The sequence below is a fragment of the Rhinoderma darwinii genome, chromosome 4 (genome assembly GCF_050947455.1).
Source record: "Rhinoderma darwinii isolate aRhiDar2 chromosome 4, aRhiDar2.hap1, whole genome shotgun sequence".
Classification (NCBI taxonomy): domain Eukaryota; kingdom Metazoa; phylum Chordata; class Amphibia; order Anura; family Rhinodermatidae; genus Rhinoderma; species Rhinoderma darwinii.
The window spans coordinates 349,223,749-349,245,063 of NC_134690.1; the positions used below are offsets into that span (position 1 = coordinate 349,223,749).

Below are 21,315 nucleotides of genomic sequence, written 5' to 3' on the forward strand. Positions count from 1 at the left end.
ACCACAACTCCCAGCATGCACCTAACAAGCATTCCACACACAGAACTAGCGTAAACGTAAGGTTACCGAGAGGCCCCAGTCATTGCACGCTGAATTCTCTTCAGCTCATCTTATTGGTCCGGTGGCGATGACACTAGAAATCGATTGCTATTGGATGGCGTTGTTGACAGGTCGCTACTCATTGGCTGACGAAGAAAGACCTCCCCTTACCCTATGTGACGGCGCCCGTACAGTACGGTGCCCTTGGTGTGAACGGTGAGGTGCATGGGCAACTGATGACCATGGAGGAGGGAGACGGGCTGCGCCAGAGGAGGCCTATCCGACCGCAGGTTATCACCGACGAGACCCTGGTACAAGAGACGCAGAGCACCAGGTGGGCGTGGGTGATCCTGGGCATGGAGGGGGTAGATGAAGGTGCACGCATGTATTACTGTCCAGTGATCTGACAGAGGTGGGGTCATTGCACGTCACTTGATCGTGATATTATATTTGTGTATTATTCAAAATGGTATTTAAAGGGATATTCCTTGTTAAAGACCCGTTTGACATCGTGACCCTCACAGATCGCCAGAAAGAGGTGGGAATCCGACACAATAGATCAACGATATACAGTGAGGCATGCTTCAAACTCTCTTTCCTATCCAGGTTGAGATTCTTTGTGGCTGAAGTCTCCAGCTGTGACTAATAGGTTCAGTCCCGGACTGACAATCCCTTATTCATCTCTTGACTTGTCTGTGTTACATACTGGATTTTTTTTAAAGATGGAGTTCCTCTTTAAGCTGGCCATAACAGACTGCATGGATGGACAGATGCAGAAACAGTCCCTGAGAGACGGGACTCTGGCACCGTATTGAAAGAGACTGTATAAGGGGACTATATGGGCTCTCATTTAACAACATGTTTAATACTCATTTGCGCTACTTTCGTATTTATTTTTTGTTTGCGTTGTTACATTTTAATTTCCCAGGTGGCCATTCATTCAGGAATGCAGAGTTGCGCTAGTCACTGAGGCTTGCTGCTGTGTGAGCAGTGGGTATGGTATGTCATGTGGGGGTGACACATGAGGGGGTAGATGAGCAATGGCTGGAACATGCTGTCCATGCAGAAAATGAAACAATGACATTGACGCCCCCGCGTACTTGCCTTACATCATGTGTATTTAGGGTGTATAATCATTACATTGCAGGGCTCCATTCACACTGTCCTATCACAGACCCGTAATACAGCACCTATAGAAAGCTATGGAACAAAATAGTACCTCCGCATGCCTTCCGTTTTATAGAGGCATATACATTTTTTATTTTTTTTTCAATTCTGTAAAAAATACTCACGCTCCATTGCATGCTTTCTTATAGATGTATTCTACTATAAAAGTCGGTGGGTTATGGCGGTACGTAGCATGGCGAGACTATATATTTTGTGCGTACTTTTCGTTGATGGAGTGCGCGCTTTGATGTATGTGCCAACAGTAGCTTCGACCATGGAGTACAGAGGAATTGGTCATGTTGAATGTTTCGCCGCTTGTGATCATAGGGCTGTTGTGTAATAATGTTATAACTTACACAATAGTCAGTTATGTTGTAATCTATTACAATGTGTGTACAGTGCTGTTGGCAATGCTAGAGCTATCAATCATTCTGGAACAGAGGATCAGGCAACAGGAAGGCAAGAGTGAATAAGAAGGACTTTACTGCGCCCTCATTTCCACATAGAATTATCCTGGAAGGATTTATCGAGTTTCCAGTAACATTAGTGACTGAAAATATGATCGTATTTATTCACCTTTCAAAATCAAGACCCAGTGTTCAGCGCACGGAACGGAATAGGAGGGAGGAGCGCGGAGAAGTGGGTATGACCGGCCATTATCTATTGATAATGACCACTGTGGTTTAGAAGGATGCGATTAACACCCCCCCCCCCCCCCCCCTAAATCTGCCTCTGACTTTTTTGTCTTGCCTGGTCAGGCGTCCGCTAGATCCAGGTAGCGAATGAATGGGCATGTTCGCAGCTCTCTCATTTCTATGGGAGCCACGGTGATCGCCGCACGGGAAGAGCCAGAGGTGGGACCCGCAGGATATGCCATACATGTCTGCGATGGGAGTAGCCCCTTAATCCACATAAATAGCGAGTGAGTTCGTAGATACGTTATCGTTAGACCTGGTTTCTGCAATTTAATAGCATTACTAGAAGTTGGTATTGGGGCCAAAACCATATCTCTCGGTCATATCTTTAACCAGTTAAGTACACAGTGATTTTTTTTTTTTTTTTTTTCCCTCTGCATTCTGATAGCTAAACTTTTTATTTTTATTTTTTGTTGACGAAGTCACATTAAGGCTTGTATTTTGGGGCATGGTTGTCATTTTAGTTGGCATTGTTTTGGGATACATAGGCTTTTTTTTTTTTAGGGGGGGGATGGAAATAATTCAGTTTACTGTGCAATTTTTATATTTTCATTCAACCGTTTTAATGGGCAAACAATTAACTTATTTTCTTTTCTAAACTTCATTACATTTAGAATGTATTATAGCCTTTCAGAGTTAACCTAAAGGGCACCTAATAGGCCATGCCTGGGATAGGGCCTAAAAGGGACTTCGTGATGACCTGGGGAGTTGATATGACTTAAATAATTTTGTAAATAAAGCTTAAATAGGAACTACAATGTTATCAAACTTTTGATATGTCATAGAGATGTATCAAAAGTTTGGTTCGGTGGGGGTCCGGGTGCTGAGACACCCACCGTTGCTGAAACAAATCATTTAGCTGAGCACTTTGCTCCTTCGAGTGAAATCAGTGCTCATCGCCGGGCTGAAGACGGCTCACGTAGAACGTCTATTTAAGCCGTCATCAGCTTGAGTGAGAGCGCCGATCACAGCTGAAAGTGCAGGGCGCTCAGCTAACCGCTTCTGCACCTTTGTTTTAGCAACGTTGGGGTCTCAGCACTCAGACCCCCACTGATTCAAACTTTGGACATGTCTCTATGGCATATCAAAAGTTTGATGAAAATGCAGTTACTCTTTAATCCCTGTATTAATAAATTCTGCACCATTTTCAAGATATTTGTTTGCTGTCACTGAATCAAAACACCCTTGTTTACATTCAGAGACTGCTAACTGTACATACCTAGTCCTGCTTTCAGCTGAGAAATATATATATATCGGTCTAGGCAATGCTCTGAGAGCTAAACACAGCAGCTGCTGTTATCCCCGGGCTGACTTCATTTGAAAACGGATTGTTGAGGTGAGACAGCCTCTTTAAACATGTCAAATATATTGTCTGACCACCCGATCTCCGTCATTTGGCCGACCGCTATTCCTCGGGACCACCCTATACGCAGCAACGTTCGGTTTGGCCAAACGTGCGTGTATTCTCTATGAGGTAAAGGGAATAAGCCACTGCCTTGAAAATAAAGGATCAGGCATGTTGAAATTGAACATGCGTGATCCCTTTTTTTTCCTCTGCTTCTGCCAAACAAACGTTGGCTGAATCATTCAATACACATTAGACGGTAGGCCGGTCCTGCCGATTTATAGGTGGTTTCCGCCCAGGTAAATCTAGTGTAAATAGTCACCTTAAGAAGCCATTAAGGCTCTGTTCACATCACATCCGCCGGATGTATACTTGGAAGTATTTCCAGAAGGACGCTCTTTTAACATATGTTAAGTCAACAGGGCCTATGGATACGATCGGCGTATTCTCCAGGAGTTTTTCTGTCACTTATTCAGAATGTAGTATTTAAGCGTGATGTGAACACAGCCTTACCTTTGGTGACACAAATTATGTGACCATATGTAAAATGGGAAAGCAGTTGACGTACGTTTTGCTTTCTGAAGATATATTGGTGTGTCTGTGATTGACATTAAAATGTTATATTCTATAATATAAAATCTCCATCTTCTCTTCTATCTTCTGCAGCACATACAGTGGGAAAGTCTTCCGTGCCACCCTTATATGCCTGGCGCTGTCGCTCTTTATACCATCTCTCGCCGCCCTCTGTCTTCTGGAGAGCCCAATAGAGCCACAGTATCTGAAGTAAGTCCAAATGTGACCCGATTGTGGGGGTTTTCTCCCCTGTGAGAATCTTTCTCCAACTTCAGGAGGTCCCAGGCATTCATACACTGATCCTGGGATGTTTCTGTCTCTGAATTTTCTTTGTTATCCTTACACTTTTTCCTAAATTTAATATTTATAGTTTATTCAGAATAAACTTTAAGTACTTAAGGGACATTTTTTGAAAATATATATAACATATTTTTTGGACTATAAGACGCACTGGGCCATAAGACGTACCCATAAATTGTAGCATAAGAGAAGAGAAAAAAAGGTTTTGCCTTTAACTGTATATTTCCTGGATAATACTGAGACAATAGGGCACCACAATACCCCATAACCGTGCCAGCCGCAGTGCCCCATAACCGTGCCAGCCGCAGTGCCCCATAACAGTGCCAGCCGCAGTGCCCCATAACAGTGCCAGCCGCAGTGCCCCATAACAGTGCCAGCCGCAGTGCCCCATAACAGTGCCAGCCGCAGTGCCCCATAACAGTGCCAGCCGCAGTGCCCCAATACAAAACCAGCCACAGTGTCTCATAACAATGCCAGCCACAGAAATACAAGATTATTGTCAGCTATAGTGCTTCTACCTTCCCTTGAATTCAAAAAAGGCTGCCTGCCGGCAGAAATAAGCCCTGTTTTCCAACCATTATTAAAGAGTAAAAATAAAATAAAAAAGTCTTTATTCAATTTGCAACAAGGACAGACTACATGAAATTTAAAAGTTAATGTCCATTTCTGACAGCAATTAGCACAGTGCCAGATGTAAGAGCTCTGTCTAGAAAGGGTTAAGTACCACAACCACAGAGCGCTAGTTATTAGTTAGATTCAAAGGTGTCAATAGGACAATTATTAAAATAAAGGTAGAAGCCCCCCCGACATGTTTCGCTACGATGTAGCGTCCTCAGGGGTATTGGGGCCAATGACCAATGATACCCCTGAGGACGCTACATCGTAGCGAAACATGTCGGGGGGGCTTCTACCTTTATTTTAATAATTGTCCTATTGACACCTTTGAATCTAACTAATAACTAGCGCTCTGTGGTTGTGGTACTTAACCCTTTCTAGACAGAGCTCTTACGTCTGGCACTGTGCTAATTGCTGTCAGAAATGGACATTAACTTTTAAATTTCATGTAGTCTGTCCTTGTTGCAAATTGAATAAAGACTTTTTTATTTTATTTTTACTCTTTAATAATGGTTGGAAAACAGGGCTTATTTCTGCCGGCAGGCAGCCTTTTTTGAATTTAACTGTTGCACGCCCACCAACTATTGAGGTCCGCTCCATTGTATTTTCTACCTTCCCTTGAACTCGCCAGACATCAGAGATGTGGAGAGGCAGTGGTTAATAGTGTTGAATCTGCCCTTCTTGCGGCTCTGTACATAGGAGGGGGCGTGGCTAGAAGGTCCTTGCAGATCAGTACCTGCATAGATTTACTGTGTGTACAAATGTCTGTTATTTACTCACTGAACAGTCCGATTTGACAGAAGTCGGTGCGTAAAGCCTCTATTACACCGGCCGTGCATCTCCCCGTTTACACAGGGAGATGTGCTGCCGACAATGATAATATTTAACTTTTTTAAAATGATGCGATCGGCAGATGAAGGAGCGTTTGCTCGTTTATCTGCTGCTCGCTTCCCTGTTTACACAGAGCAATTATTGGCAACGAGCGTTCTATGAATTCTCGTCTTCCCGATAATCGACCAGTGTAAAACCCCCTTTAGATGTGACTGTTCATTGAGCAGATAAGAGATCTTTTACACACCGCACAGGACATGCTGTTGCCATTACACTGCGCTGCAAGGAGCTTTGAAACTCGGAGCTCAGTCTCCGGCTTCTTCATACAGTGGCTGCTGTTCACCTTCTGGAGATAAGACGCGGCAGAAGATTACAGCACAGATTCTAACATGAAAGCAGTTTTTTACGTGCGTAAATCTGTCACGCTTGTGTGAATGTCGCCTAAGTTAAACTAAGGGTAGATATAAATGTGGATTGTCCCTCGTGTGTGAGAGGCGTTTACTGCTGAACAGAAAGATTTAGTTGTATCTCTAGGATTATCTTCGAGCTTTTTTTGTTAACCTCTTGGTAAATCTGAGGAGCAGCAATGAGAACTTTTTTATAATCTGGGATAAGACTTGCAGTTTTGGAAGAGGTGTCTGATCTTTACTCCCGGTAAGCTATTCATAGAACAAATAAGGACTCCAGGTTGAGGGATATTTTGCGAAGTCTCCGCACGGCTCATCTTGATGACACGCAGGTCAATCGCATTGCAGCACTGTCGTTCTGAGGAGTATCTAGTACATAGTATAGTGCAGTAACATCTCTTCTCACTACCCAGTCCGTATGTCAGGATAAAACTGACTAAAAAGTGTAAAGTTCTTGTTTGGTAACATATACAGACTTGTTCCGGTCATCTCCTCGTGACATACTTTCGCCATATTTTCTTGTTTAATGACTTTATGTTGTGTAAAACTTGTTACCTGGGTGAAAAGAAAGGAGCGGTAGAGAAGGAGTTCATGTTGGTATATTTAACCATAAAGAGTCCGGTTTCTTTGCTTTAGAAAGAAATACAAGTAATAAAATGTGGCCAAAGTTTGTGGGCATAATTTTACAGTGAAAAGGGTACCAAATGGTTAATTTTTCAGAAATTAACAATATAAAATAATTGTTTGAATCTATAGAACTACTGGGTATATAAACAGACCACCATATTCGTCTTCAAGGAGCAGTATACAAGACCACGACTAAGGCAACATTCACACAGGGTGGATATGCTGCGTAAAGGTACACAGCGGATCCGCCCTGGCGGCCGCAGAGAATTCCAGCTGAAAAACCGCAAATTGTGGTGCGGTTTCAGGGCCGGAATATCCGCTGCGGAAAACTACACGTTAAAAAAAAAAACAACACATACCCTCTCCTGCAGACCGGCCTCCTGGGATGACGTTTCATTGCGTGTGACCACTGTAGTCTGTGATTGGCTGCAGTTATCACATGGGATGAAACTGCATTCCAGGAGGCCGGCCTGGACGAAGAAGCACAGAAATCTGGGTAAGTATAAGATCATTTTTTTTGCTGAATTGCGTTTTTGCTGCGGAATTGCAGCTTTTCCGCCGAAAATAACGCAACATCTGCTATTTGTTGCGGGTTTTACCTCTCCGTTGAATTCAATGGGACAAACACGTGACACAAAAGTAGGGATTACGCAAATACAATTGACATCCTGTAAGGCCAGTAATATCATACGAGTGCTATAACCTTAACGTTAGATGTAGTATTATTTTGTACTGTATACTATGTGTTGTATATTTTAGCTTTCCAGTACCACCTCTGATGACCGGTGTTCTGGAGCCAAATTTGAAACTGAGAAAAGCTGAGCGATTGTATGAAGGCCAACTAGTGGGTCCCGAGTCACTAGCAAACATTGGAGGTAGGATAATATTTTTTATTTTATTATTTTTATAACATTTTTTGTGTGTTTTATAAATCACTCCTACAACTCAGGAAACCCAGACATGGGATTGGGATGATTACTTCATTGCATAGATTAAAGTGTAGGAAGGGTTATAAATGGAACCGCTTTTATAGCTGTGGGTATGTAAAGCGACAGGGAAGAGTACAGACGAGTCCTAAGAAAGAAGAGGTGTGGAACGGAAGAAATTAAAAAAACTACTAACAGAAGTATGTAAGCCGGTTTTAGGTCTAAGTAATACAGTTTGTAAGGTTGAAATAAGAAACAAGTTTGTGAAGTTCAACCTGTTATTCTACAATGTTCCAGAGATAGGTGCCGGTCCCTGTGGATATGCCATAAATGTCCAACATGGAGAACCCTTTTACACGGGGCCAGTGATAATCAAATGATAATCAAAAAGATGGCAAAAAACGAAACTCTGACCGCTATTAAAATAATTGCAAATGCATAGAATTGTGTACGTGTTTGGAGGTCAGAGGGAAATATTCAGTTTTAACCTTGCATGAACAACTGATTGATGACCAAATTTAAAGGGGTTGTCAATATTAAGCTACAATAGACAAAAAAAAAAGAAAACCTTTCATTTCCTTTTCACTAGGCTTTCTAAAAAGTTGTTTAGTTCATTACAATACAGCTCCTACTATGGCTTTAACACATCAGGATCGTGACGTGCATTCTTATGTGTGTAGTGACACTTTTCTCTAGATGTCCTGTTTACTGGCACTGCTGACGGACAAATTCTGAAAATTGAAGATGACAAAATCCACACCATAGCAAGACTCGGGAAGCCTCCTTGCGGTAAGGAATAAAATCTAGTTACAGCATATTTTGTAATGCAGCATGTTAAAGCTGATCTGTCAGGTCTCCTATACTACCCTCTAAAGATAGCATAGGATGGAGGGGGGACCCTGAGCTGCCAAGAGTCACATCTCCCCCCCCCCCCCCCTGCCTACATACTTCTGATTGACCGTTCCCCCTGTATATACTCATCCAGGGAAATCTATAATTCACTCACATGGGCGCATTCTTAGTCCTGGCAGCATTTAAATACTTAAGTGAATAAAATCATAAAAAAATCTATCTCTGGGATCAGCCTCTCCCGTCTATCTTATGGTGGCCTCTGATAGGAGAGCATAACAGACCTGATAGGTCCGCTTTAAAGAGTAACTCAGTTCGTAAAACTTTTGACATGTCATCGTAACATGTCAGGAGTTTAGATTAGTGGGGATCTGGGTGCTGAAACCCCCATCAATCACTAACACTAAAAGGCAGAAGCACACAGCCAAGCGCTCTGCCCCTTTGGCTGTAACGGGATAAGTCCAGCTCACCTCGGCTCTTCTCGGAAAGAGGGAATTAGCTGAAGACCGGCTCATAGACTTCTGAGGTGAGCCGAACTTATCCCATTACAGCCAAAGGGGCAGAGCGCTTGGCTGAGCGCTTCTGCCCTTTTCATGTTGGTGATCAATTGGGGTCTCCGCATCTGGAGCCCCACAGATCTAAACCTCTGATATGAAAAGTTTAGTCTAGTGTTTTTAATCTCCAGTCCTCCAGGTCCCCCCAAGAAGTTGTGTTTTTAGGGTGCCCTTAGTACACCATAGGTAATATAGTTATGGTCAGTGGATCTGGAATTGCCACAGTTCTCTCTATGAGATATCCTTAAATCATGAACTGTTGGGGGTACATGAGGACTAAAGTTGAGAAACACTTGTGTAGTACAACCCTTTTATATCTTCCATTCACTTTCTATTCCACCTGTACAAAAGTTCTCATTCATTCCTTCTCTGATTTATTTTTTTAGTTTTTTAATTTACACTATACACTGAAATTATTTTTCAATCTGTTTTTATTTTCTTACTGTATATTTTCTTGTTTTATTTTCTGTACATGGTTATGCGGGCTCCCATGTTCCTTGAGCTTCTGTGAAGGGCAGTCCAGGATTTGCATTACAGCAGTCACATGGACATAAAAAAATAAAATAACCTTTTGACTTCTATAGGAGAGTGTCGTGAGCGTGCTCGGTGACATGTACAGGGAAGGAGAGCTGTCCCCATCACCTATTGTCAATGGAGTGATCCTATTTTTTTCCTTGAACTTTTATCATTAAGGTGTTACCTTTTTTTGTTTTTTTTTTTGTAATCTTGCCCTCTGATGATAAAGAGATGATCACTGAAATTACATTTTCCGGCTTTTTAAAAAAATATAGATAGTTTCAAAATCAAAAATCTAAATGGAAAAAAAAAAATAACCAGAATGTATTTCGTACAAATTACTGCTGTGTTTAAGGAGAGAATTTTTTTTTTATCAGTATTTTATGTCCTTGTTGTTATTTATGCGTTTCCCTAAAGAGCTCATTTTAAGTGTAAAGGGGAAATCTTCCCGTCGGACATAAGGTGCTCAAGAAGGATTTGTCTGTGTAAAGGATCTGTTTGGTGTTTCCATCGTGTATTGCAGACAGGTTTAAACAAGTCATTGCCTGAGGTTATTCTGCTGCACCGTCAGCCGCTCTGTGGGTAAAGCGGTGGTTTTGATAGATGATTGACAGCTCATTGTGCAAAACTAAGTTCGATAAATTACTTTTTATTTGTTAAATAATCCCATCAATATAATTAGAGGTTTTGGAAAATATTCTGTCTATTATTGTGTTCCTGTAATCCTGATGTTCTTGTGGAGTGATAGACAGGAGTAAAACTAAAAACCATACAATAGTAATACCATGTATGCTGAAGAGAACAGCAGCCTATATGTCACACACATTGCATACCTGCACCAGACTGTTAGAAATTATTTAAAGAGGACCTGTCACTAGGTCATATAAGTTCAACTGGTTAAGTGACCTGAATAGCGCTGTCTCCCTGATTCCAGCGCTGTGTTTTGTTCTTTTATACCCCCGTTCCAGACATCTGTCCCACTGTTGTGTTGGCTCTCTCTAAGCTAGTTTGCTGTAGTTAGCCAAAGAGGTAGAGCTAGCTTCCCTGGCTCTGATGCGGACCAATCAGTGCAAGGCAGCTTGAGGGTAGTTCATGCCCTGTTGGCTAACTACAGCAAATTAGCATAGGGGGAGCCAATGCAACAGTGAGTCCTATCTCTGGAACGGAGGGGGGGGGGGGGTCTAGGGAAAAAAAAGCGCTGGAATCAGGGATGCTGGAATTCAGGGTAGCGAACCAGTTCAACTTATATGACCTAGTGCCAGGTCTTCTTTAAAGCTGGATCGGCACTATGCTGATATCGGTGCTGTATCCGCAAAACCTACTAGCTGGGCGTTGTGAATAGAAGTGTATGTCGGCATCATATGTCAGCATCATACACTGATATTCACAACGCCCAGCTAGTAAAACAAGTAAACACGCCCAGATGTTACAAACACAATACACGCCCAGTTGCTAAAAACACAATACACGCCCAGTTGCTAAAAACACAATACACGCCCAGTTGTCCATTAGAAAGGCTCATTTGCATATATATAAAATAGCTCATAACTTGGCCAAAAATGATCGTTTTTAAAAAAAAAAACGTTCCTGTTATCTACATTGCAGCGCCGATCACATGCAATAGGAGATAGGGGTTTGAGAATCTGGTGACAGAGACTCTTTAAGACTGAAATATCCCATTCTGGATAAATCTCCCATTTTTAGAATAATTTTTTATTTTTGGTGCTCACTTGTTGCTTTTGCCTTATTTGTACTTTACACTTGTTTTTATTTTTAGGAACCAGAGACAATGAACCAAACTGTGGAAGACCACTTGGACTCCGAGTTGGCCCTAATGGGACACTTTTTGTTGTGGATGCTTACCAAGGAATATTTGAAGTGAATCCTGCTACAGGTTTGTGATGTGAGAGTATGTTGGGACCTGTGGTGGTAACAATAAATTCTTAAAATAAATTGCCTTCTTATTTAGGTGCGGTGAAACAGCTTGTATCTTCCCAGACTCCAGTTCAGGGGAAGAAAATGGCCTTTGTTAATGATCTTGCAGTGACCAGGGATGGCAGGAAGATCTACTTCAGTGACTCCAGCACTAAATGGCAGAGACGGGATTACCCTTATCTAGTCATGGAGGGCACAGATGATGGACGGCAAGTATTGCATTGATCTGTGACACAAATGTGAGGTGAACTGGAACAACATATAACTTTAGTAGTGCGTTTAATGCCAAAAATAGCAGCGTGCCCAGCGTTGTTTGTGGGTCAATAGGAACCTTATGTCATTTTTTTTTTTTTTTTTTCTTGGCCTAATCTCAAGGTTGTTTTTTTTGCGGAAACGTTGTGTTCCCTAACCAGAAATGCATTCACAATAAGATGATGATGATGGTCCTCCTTTTTTTTTAAATCACAATAGCTATATAATATACCCTGATCAAGCAATATTAGTAGTTGTAGTTACACCCACTATAAAGTCCCCTAGAAGTTTTGGTTGTGTGGTCAATTCGCAATGTATGCAAAGCAGGGCTTCCTATGTGGCCGAAAAGCATCTCCTGCCAGGTTCCATGACTCCATTATGGTGTCCTAATTCAAAGAGGTTGTACAGGATTAGAAGAACATGGTTGCTTTCTTCCAAAAACAGCGCCACCTCTGTCCATAGATTGTGTATGGTATTGCTGCTCCGCTCCATTGTGAATAAGGCTGAGCTGCAATACCACACACAACCTGTGCACAGATGTGGCGCTGTGTTTGGAAGTAAGCAGCCATGTGTTTCTAATCCTGTATAACTCCTTTAAAATTGATTCTTCAGGATATATACGGTCTACGACGGCCATTGTACCGAACGTCTCTTCATGTAAAAATTGCAGTGGCCCTCAAGTCTACACTTGGGGCCACCCTCACAGTCTGTGCAACATTGTGCACAGATGGACATTAAGAGAGGGGGCATGTACGGAACCTGCAGTCGGTGCCGTAGGGGGGACCTTTTTTTTGTTTTTAAATGCATTTTGATTCATTTTATTTAGTGAGCCACCTGGGCACACAAATGTAGTAGGAAGGACCACAACAGGCTATAAAGAAGGCCTTAGAGACTACTGCCATCGATACATCACTGCTAATGATACCTTAAAATGTATCTATTTTACCATTTTAAGGGGTCCAAACAAATAACACAAAGATTTAAGTAATGTCCGCAACTGTAGTGCTGGGGGATCTGAGTAAGAAGAGTGGCATGGAGGGTGCGGAGACCTTGTATAAAGTTGTGTAGAGACATCAATGTAAGCAGCTTCATCCTTTGTAGTCCTAAAGTCCAGCATGTGACAACTTGTATATAGCGCAGGCGTACAGTATGTAAAGATTAGGCACAATTGTGTTTGCTATAAGGAAGACTGTTCAGATGGGTGTTTTCTGACACTGGTGAAGCCCTGTCCATTCATCTACATGACAGTCATGGGATTACGTTAATCTTTCAATTATGTTCCTTTGTAGTTTACTGGAGTATGACACATTGACAAAGGAAGTGAAGGTTTTGATGGGAGGATTGCGATTTGCCAATGGCGTGCAGCTCTCTCCTGCGGAGGATTTTGTGCTTGTTGCAGAAACCACAATGGCACGAGTAAGGAGGTAAGTGCTGCCGACGTGGTGTTTACCGCACTTACTCTCACATCACCCTGTGCCAATAACTTCACACAAAGAAACATAGAACTTTATTTATACAGCTAGCTTGGAACCTGAAAGAAAACAGTCATTGTCTTCCACGTCCTAATTGTAAACACTTGTGTGTGGTTACGTAAAATGAATGAGTAGCTGTACTTTCGCAAGACGTTTGATATGTCCCCTTCGGCTGCGATCGGCTCTCCTCATCAGACTGGATACGGGCTTACATAGAAGGCTTATGAGCCAGTCTTTAGCCTAATAAGGACCGCCGGTCACAGCCGAAGGAGCAAAGCGCTCAGCTGAACGTTTCTGCCCCTTCGTTACAGCGATCATGGGGATCTTGTCGCCCAGATCGCCACCAATCACGACTTCTGATATGTCTGTATGACATATCAAAAGTTTTGCGAAAGTGCAGTTACTCTTTAAGTACAGAATAGAGTGGGGGAGTTGCCCACAGCAACCTAACAGGTGACTTCTTAATTTCTATCATTTTAAAAATGTTAAATTGAATCCAATTGGTTGCTAGGGGCAATATTTTATTTCTTTGTTTTGTCTTTTGTTCTAGTTTTCAGAAATAAGCCACACTTATTTTTTGTTTTTGTTTTTTTTGCAACGTACTGTATAAAGTTTCACGACCAAAATAATAATTCTCTTCTAACATTTGGACAGACTTTTTTTTAATCTTCTTTGTTTGTGAGCTTGGCAGCCATGTTTTTCTCATGCTGGCCTTTTCTATAACCAAGTTCATTGCTTAGAGCCGCGTGAATAAATGAGCGGGCATGACGCGCCACACAAGGAATACAGGACTTCCTCTATCTACATAATTTTGTAGGCAAAAGGATATAGTGCTTCCCATAGCAAGGTGACAACCACTTTACAGTTATTCCTAAGCACAGATGTAAAATGCTGTCACACCGGCTGTTGCTGTGCCCATTAGTACCAGCAGACAAACACGTACACACACATTACAGGAGCCCCCCCTCTTAGGGATCATGACCCTGCCCCCCTTCCTCAACAGGCAGTTAAAAAAAGCCACCTCCTAGTATTTACAGCAAGGCTCCTCCCTGATTTACCTGCCTCTTACATGCTCCCACAGTGCGCCCCCTGCTGGCAGACAGCAGCCTATTGGTATCCACAACGCAGTAATAATATGACAACCACTGTGTGTTTTCTCTGTCTGGCAGCAGTGGCCTGTGACTGTTTCTGTAGAGAGCGATGAAGCTTCATCTAGTGACGGCATTCAGCTCCATAAATTCGGCACTGGATTTTTGTCTTTATTTTTTTTGTTTTTGTCGTTATGGCAACTTGGTTTATGTGGCCTTGCTATGCAGCCTTTGTAAGTGCAGATTCATTGATTTTAATACAGAGAAAGCCAATTTAAATCCAATTAGTTATTCCTTAGTATAACATTAGTGTAAAATTGTTCTCGAGAGCAACCTGAGAACTCTCAGGACTGTGGGAAGTTGAATATTCCGGCTCTTATCATGGCGTCATCCTTTCTTCCCCTAGATCGTTAGTCTTTCGGGAAACATCAGCTTGTATTAATAGCAGTGCATATTCTCTCAGTACATTGCTGACACAGACTGCCCGAAGTGTGGAAATGAGGAGTAGCATCAATTCTCCAAAATATTTAATTTATTTACCCAACATTGTCTGTCTCTCCCTCTCTCTCTGTGTCTCTCTCCCTGTGTGTGTGTGTGTGTGTGTGTGTGTGTGTGTCTGTCTGTTTCTCTGTGTGTGTGTGTGTGTCTCTCTCTGTGTGTCTCTCTCTCTCTCTCTCTCGGTGTCTCTCTCGGTGTCTCTCTCTCTCGGTGTCTCTCTCTCTCGGTGTCTCTCTCTCTCGGTGTCTCTGTCTCTCTCTCGGTGTCTCTGTCTGTCTCTCTGTCTCTCTCTCTGTCTCTCTGTCTCTCTCTCTGTCTCTCTCTGTGTGTGTGTGTGTCTCTCTCTCTCTCTGTCTCTGTCTCTCTCTCTGTGTCTCTGTCTGTCTCTCTCTCTCTCTCTCTCTCTCTCTCTGTGTCTGTCTCTCTCTCTGTGTCTCTCTCTCATCCTGTTGAGAGATTGATTTCTATGGGTCTCAAACTGATGGTAAAGTGCATGAGTCTTCATCAAGTCTGTCGTGATGTTCCATTATAATGTATATTCGTCTTATTCTGTCTAGGTATTATGTGTCTGGCCTTACAAAAGGCGGTGTAGACATGTTTGTGGACAACTTGCCTGGATTTCCCGATAATATCCGTCTCAGTAGTACAGGAGGATACTGGGTGGCCATGTCTGCTGTAAGACTTAACCCTGGATTTTCAATGATGGATTTCTTAGCGGATAAACCATGGATTAAGAAAATGGTTTTTAAGGTATGTATAAAAACCGGTGAAATGAACCTCTGTATAGAGTGGTATAGCATCAACCGATTCATGTCATTCGGCTCCATTTTTGGATCATGAGAGGATATCTGAGAGCCTGGAGAAAACCCACACAAGAAGATTGAGAATAAAAACCAGTGGGCACTTTTCCCTGAGCCCGCCATAAAACACTCTCTGTGACCGAGTGTTAATGATATGTTTTTTTCTGAGAAGCAGCAGCACTGTAAAGTTAAACGTAGTTGATTATGGTCTTCAGACCTGGCACGTTTAGGGCAACATGATCTTAGTTATCGGTTGCCTTTAATCCAAGAGTCCATGTGGCGAGACCGCAACAGACTTCAGCAGTAAGAGGATGCGAGTACGTAGAAATAGGAAGACCCTCAACCTCAATCTGAGATCCAAAATAGTAGAAAAGTCAACAGCATCCTGTTTATTGTGCCCAAATAGTCCTACAGAAGATGAGCAACGTTTCGAACTGTTACAATGTTCTCAAGCAAAAGAATCTCGAAATGGAATAACAAAAGAATTCCAATATTTTTCAACGTCTCTATAGAATGGTATTCGTTTTGTTGCAATGCTTTCTGTATATTATGGTCTATATTATAAGTGAGAATAGGACATGCAGATGTATTTCTGCACCTTCATATCTGTGCAAGACGCATTCAAAGGAAAAATGTCCAGAAGTATACAAGGGTCACACACGCAGTCTTGGTTCGGTTTTATCGATGATATTTATTTTTTTTAGTCAAAGTCAGACGTGGACGTATTAAATCAGAAGTATCAAATTACTTTTTTTGTTCAGTGAGCGACAAAATGTGAAGAATACGGCTGGATTCACACGAGCACATTACGTCTGTAATGGACGGACGTATTTCGGCCGCAAGTCCCGGACCGAACACACTGCAGGGAGCCGGGCTCCTAGCATCATAGTTATGTACGACGCTAGGAGTCCCTGCCTCTCCGTGGAACTACTGTCCCGTACTGAAAACATGATTACAGTACGGGACAGTAGTCTGGCAGCGAGGCAGGGACTCCTAGCATCGTACATAACTATGATGCTAGGAGCCCGGCTCCCTGCAGTGTGTTCGGTCCGGTACTTGCGGCCGAAATACGTCCGTCCATTACGGACGTAACATGGTCGTGTGAATCCAGCCTAAAGGTTATTTACTAAGTTACAGTTCTTCTTATTTATGCACATTTTACTACAAAGTGGCCAACTGCCTTTAAAGAGGCTCTGTCACCAGATGATCAAATCCCAATCTCCTATTGCATGTGATCGGCGCTGCAATGTAGATAACCGTAACGTTTTTGTTTTTTTTTAAACGATCAGTTTTGGCCAAGTTATGAGCAATTTTATATTTATGCAAATTAGCCTTTCTAATGGACAACTGGGCGTGTTCTCTCTTATTTGCAACTTGGCGTGTATTGTGTTTGTAACATCAGGGCGTGTTTACTTGTTTTACTAGCTGGGCGTTGTGAATAGAAGTGTATGATGCTGACGAATCAGCATCATTCACTTCTCATCGTTACCACCCAGATTCTGGCAGTGCACAGACACACAGCGTGATCTCGCGAGATCACGCTCTGACGTCACTTCCTCCCACAGGAACTTCATCGCGTCGGACGAGCGAGGACACGCTGTGTGTCTTTGCACTGCCAGAAGCTGGGTGGTAACGATGAGAAGTGAATGATGCTGATTCGTCAGCATCATACACTTCTATTCACAACACCCAGCTAGTAAAACAAGTAAACACACCCAGATGTTACAAACACAATACATGCCCAGTTGGAAATAAGAGAAAACACGCCCAGTTGTCCCTTAGAAAGGCTCATTTGCATAAATATAAAATTGCTCATAACTTGGCCAAAAATGATCGTTTTTAAAAAAAACAAAACGTTACTGTAATCTACATTGCAGCGCCGATCACATGCAATAGGAGATAGGGATTTGATCATCTGGTGACAGAGCCTCTTTAAAGAGGCTCTGTCACCAGATTTTGCAACCCCTATCTGCTATTGCAGCAGATAGGCGCTGCAATGTAGATTACAGTAACGTTTTTATTTTTAAAAAACGAGCATTTTTGGCCAAGTTATGACCATTTTCGTATTTATTCAAATGAGGCTTGCAAAAGTACAACTGGGCGTGTTGAAAAGTAAAAGTACAACTGGGCGTGTATTATGTGCGTACATCGGGGCGTGTTTACTACTTTTAATAGCTGGGCGTTCTGAAGAGAAGTATCATCCACTTCTCTTCACAACGCCCAGCTTCTGGCAGTGCAGATCTGTGACGTCACTCACAGGTCCTGCATCGTGTCGGCACCAGAGGCTACAGATGATTCTGCAGCAGCATCGGCGTTTGCAGGTAAGTCGATGTAGCTACTTACCTGCAAACGCTGATGCTGCTGCAGAATCAACTGTAGCCTCTGGTGCCGACACGATGCAGGACCTGTGAGTGACGTCACAGTGCTGCACTGCCAGAAGCTGGGCGTTGTGAAGAGAAGTGGATGATACTTCTCTTCAGAACGCCCCGCTATTAAAAGTAGTAAACACGCCCCGATGTACGCACATAATACACGCCCAGTTGTACTTTTACTTTTCAACACGCCCAGTTGTACTTTTGCAAGCCTCATTTGCATAAATACGAAAATGGTCATAACTTGGCCAAAAATGCTTGTTTTTTAAAAATAAAAACGTTACTGTAATCTACATTGCAGCGCCTATCTGCTGCAATAGCAGATAGGAGTTGCAAAATCTGGTGACAGAGCCTCTTTAATGAAAAGTTTTGTACGTTATTTTTTGACATAGTGTTTTTGTGCTCTATTTTGATCTGTAGATCTTCAGCCAAGACACAGTGATGAAGTTTGTCCCCAGGTATAGCCTTGTCTTAGAGCTAGGAGAGAAGGGATCTTACAAGAGAAGTTTCCATGATCCTAACGGAGAGGTGGCAACCTTCATAAGCGAAGCGCACGAGCATGATGGATACTTGTACTTGGGATCTTTCCGGTCACCATTTATATGTAAATTGAACCTTAAAGATGTTTGAAGCTTCCCTTATGTGTAATAGAGGGACATACACTGGACTTTCTTTCTGAACAAGAATGTCATCATGTCGGCTGCCCCAGAAAATTCTCGGCTCTGGATTATAGAGGCTCACTCTAATTTTGGGATATATTTTGAATGATAGAGTAACATGTTGAGTCTTTAGGTTTAAGAGAAGCCTGATGGTATATTTTTAGTTTTTTCATCTGTTTTGGGTAATCTGTAATGAAAATCTTGCCTTGCTTTACTCTTTATAGAAACTGTATACAGTAAGGCATTTTCTGCAGACATACAATAGTATAGATATGCTTGCAGGGAGATCTGGTATTTTTGTGTATTTGTAACATAGACAATGCAGTGTGTAATTTAAATTGTAATCCATTGCGTTCCATCACAAATGGCAGCAAATGTCATCCAAAAATACAAATACTCAAAATTTATTTATAGCCTAGAACCAGTGGATTTTTTTGCTACGATTTTTTTTTTTTATATATACTAATGCTCAGTGACCTTTTTTTGAGCCCATTCTAGTATGAAACGAAATAGTAGGCAACCAAAAGCATGAAATGCAGATTTGATTTTTTTTTTTGTGTGAAGAAAACACCCATATAGAATTGCTTCCTTTTTTGTTTTATATGTATGTATGCATATGTGTAATATATATATATATATATATATATATATATATTATATAATGTATGCATGGGTAATTGCATGAATCTATAGGGTTTGTGCACGCAGCAAAAACTGCTAAAAATAATACATGCTACATTGTATTGCAATAACCTATATAGTAATCCAACCCATTTACAAACAGTGAGGGGTCAAGTGTGTGTGACAGCAATGTGGGATAATTGGCAAGTTGCAGCTGGGTGCCAACTTACCATGATTTTGCTGCAAAAAATATCCTACTGTTTTATGTCTCCAGCTCCTTTGTTTCCATGGTTATGGACTATAAACAACACCTATGTTTAATCTGATCCTGCAGTCCGGTATTACTCCGCTCCCTCTGCCCTTCTCTACTTGCACCTTAAAGACAGCAGAAGTGGGAACGGTTGGAAGAAACTCATGGCTGCAGGATCAGACTACACGTAACCATGGAAACGTATAGGTCTGCATAGCAGCTGTATACAGAAAACATTAGGGTATTTTAAATCAAGAGCATTTGAAAAGTCGATGGATTATTCATTTTAGATCCATTGGAGCAATAAAAATGAAATAAAATTAAAAGCCTAAAATTTTTTTTTTTTTATTTGAATACAAGCACAAATACGATGGCACAAATTAGGTAATGAGAGACCTATTGACAATGTTAGAGAAAAAAATTGAATGCACAGTGCTGCTGAAACAAACTAAATCTACCTTGTGTTAATGATACGATTGGGAAATGCCACTTATTATAGTTTATTTTTTCAGCCATAGACTAGATGGAATAGATTTAACTCCTGTTGTTCGAACACTTGGGCCCCCTCTATTAGTCAGGCTGCATTTCCCTTTGTGGCTGCTGCAGGAGAAATGTGTGTTCTGACCTCCGCTCTGCCCAGCTGATCAGGGCCTTCAGAAGCCTGACCCGCCTCAATCATCTGATCACCCAGGGTGGCTTTGTTTTGGAAAGGGATGTCTTGTTCAGAATCTTTACATTGTTAATGGGGGAATCTCTTCATGGCATGCCGGTAACATCTTTAACCTCTTTTATGTATATAAAATAACACCATGAGTTGGCAAAGACCAAGATTGTCAAGGATCATTTAAAAAAAAAAGAAAAAAAAAAAAAAAAGGCCATTTGTGCGTTCTCTACATTATGAAAATACAGACTTCATGGGTTAAACCATGTCGCTCACACTCTATGTAGCCATGCATTACTACACAAGACTGTTAATTTACCATGACATAACTTATGGCACTAAGGGACATACTATACTCGCTGGCAATCTTTGGTCATTGTTTTTTCTTTTTTCCCTCATGATCCTCCGCTTGTTAGAGGCAAATTCAAAGAATAAGAAAAAAACTGCAATGATATCATCTTTACATTGTTAATCTAATAAAATGTAAATTTTTTTTTTTTTAATGCTTGTTGATCTGTTCTTTGTATCTAATGAATAGATGGTTGAGGGCAGATTGGTGTTGATATTGCATGGATTACATTTTAAATATTCATAGACTTCTCCAATGCTCACCATGATGATGCCCTGGCTTCAAGTTATGCTCATTCTCTTCAACAGCGCCACACCTGTCCATGGGTTGTGTCTGATATTGCAGCACGACTCTATTGAAGTGAACGGAGATGTGCTGCAATGCCATAAACAGCGTGTGGACAGATGTGGCACTGTTTTAGGAAGAAAGCAGTCCTATGTTTCTAATCCTGTAAAGCCCATTTAAAGTAAAAGCCGTTTTTATTCTACAATATGTCTGTTGACAGTGTCTATTAATATGTTTGTAAGTAATGTATTACTATAAATGACTTCCCCTGACATCACAGTAAATTTATTGAATTTCCATACTAATGTCCTTTAAGGAGTGACGCAACTCGTTTGCCTTTAGCGTGCATGTATGTGGCACTCTCCATTCATTCCTATGAGCGTTACGGAAACAAGGGTCAGGTGACGAGTGTTCTGGATATAGATGCTCTGGGACCTGCACCTTTGAGACATTTTATGGCATTGCAACGGGATATGCCATAAGTTGGGAGTATCCTTTTTTAAAAAGGATTTACACCCAAAACATAAAATTTACCCTGTATTACTAAATCAAAAGGTAGAGCAATAGCCAAAGTTTTTAGGTTTATACACTTAGAGATATTGCCAATTTTTTTTATTTATTATTTTTAA

At 41.6% G+C, this 21,315-nt stretch overlaps 1 protein-coding gene across 1 annotated transcript; it reads left to right on the forward strand.

Moving 5' to 3' along the window:
• The first annotated feature begins 185 nt into the window (after positions 1-185).
• APMAP (adipocyte plasma membrane associated protein) lies at positions 186-20,958 on the forward strand. The gene is made up of 9 exons (XM_075862933.1): positions 186-373; positions 3,913-4,029; positions 7,359-7,474; positions 8,222-8,314; positions 11,222-11,338; positions 11,414-11,588; positions 12,921-13,055; positions 15,247-15,439; positions 18,282-20,958. The coding sequence occupies exons 1-9, from the start codon at positions 276-278 to the stop codon at positions 18,489-18,491; spliced, it is 1,254 nt and encodes a 417-aa protein (XP_075719048.1). The 5' UTR covers positions 186-275; the 3' UTR covers positions 18,492-20,958.
• The last annotated feature ends 357 nt before the right edge of the window (positions 20,959-21,315 follow it).

Coding starts and splice junctions, on each gene's coding strand:
- APMAP (XM_075862933.1), top strand. CDS start 276: ATGACCATGGAGGAGGGAGACGGGCTGCGCCAGAGGAGGCCTATCCGA. Junction 13,056..15,246: donor ACAATGGCACGAGTAAGGAG/GTAAGTGCTGCC, acceptor TATTCTGTCTAG/GTATTATGTGTCTGGCCTTA. Junction 15,440..18,281: donor TTAAGAAAATGGTTTTTAAG/GTATGTATAAAA, acceptor TTTGATCTGTAG/ATCTTCAGCCAAGACACAGT.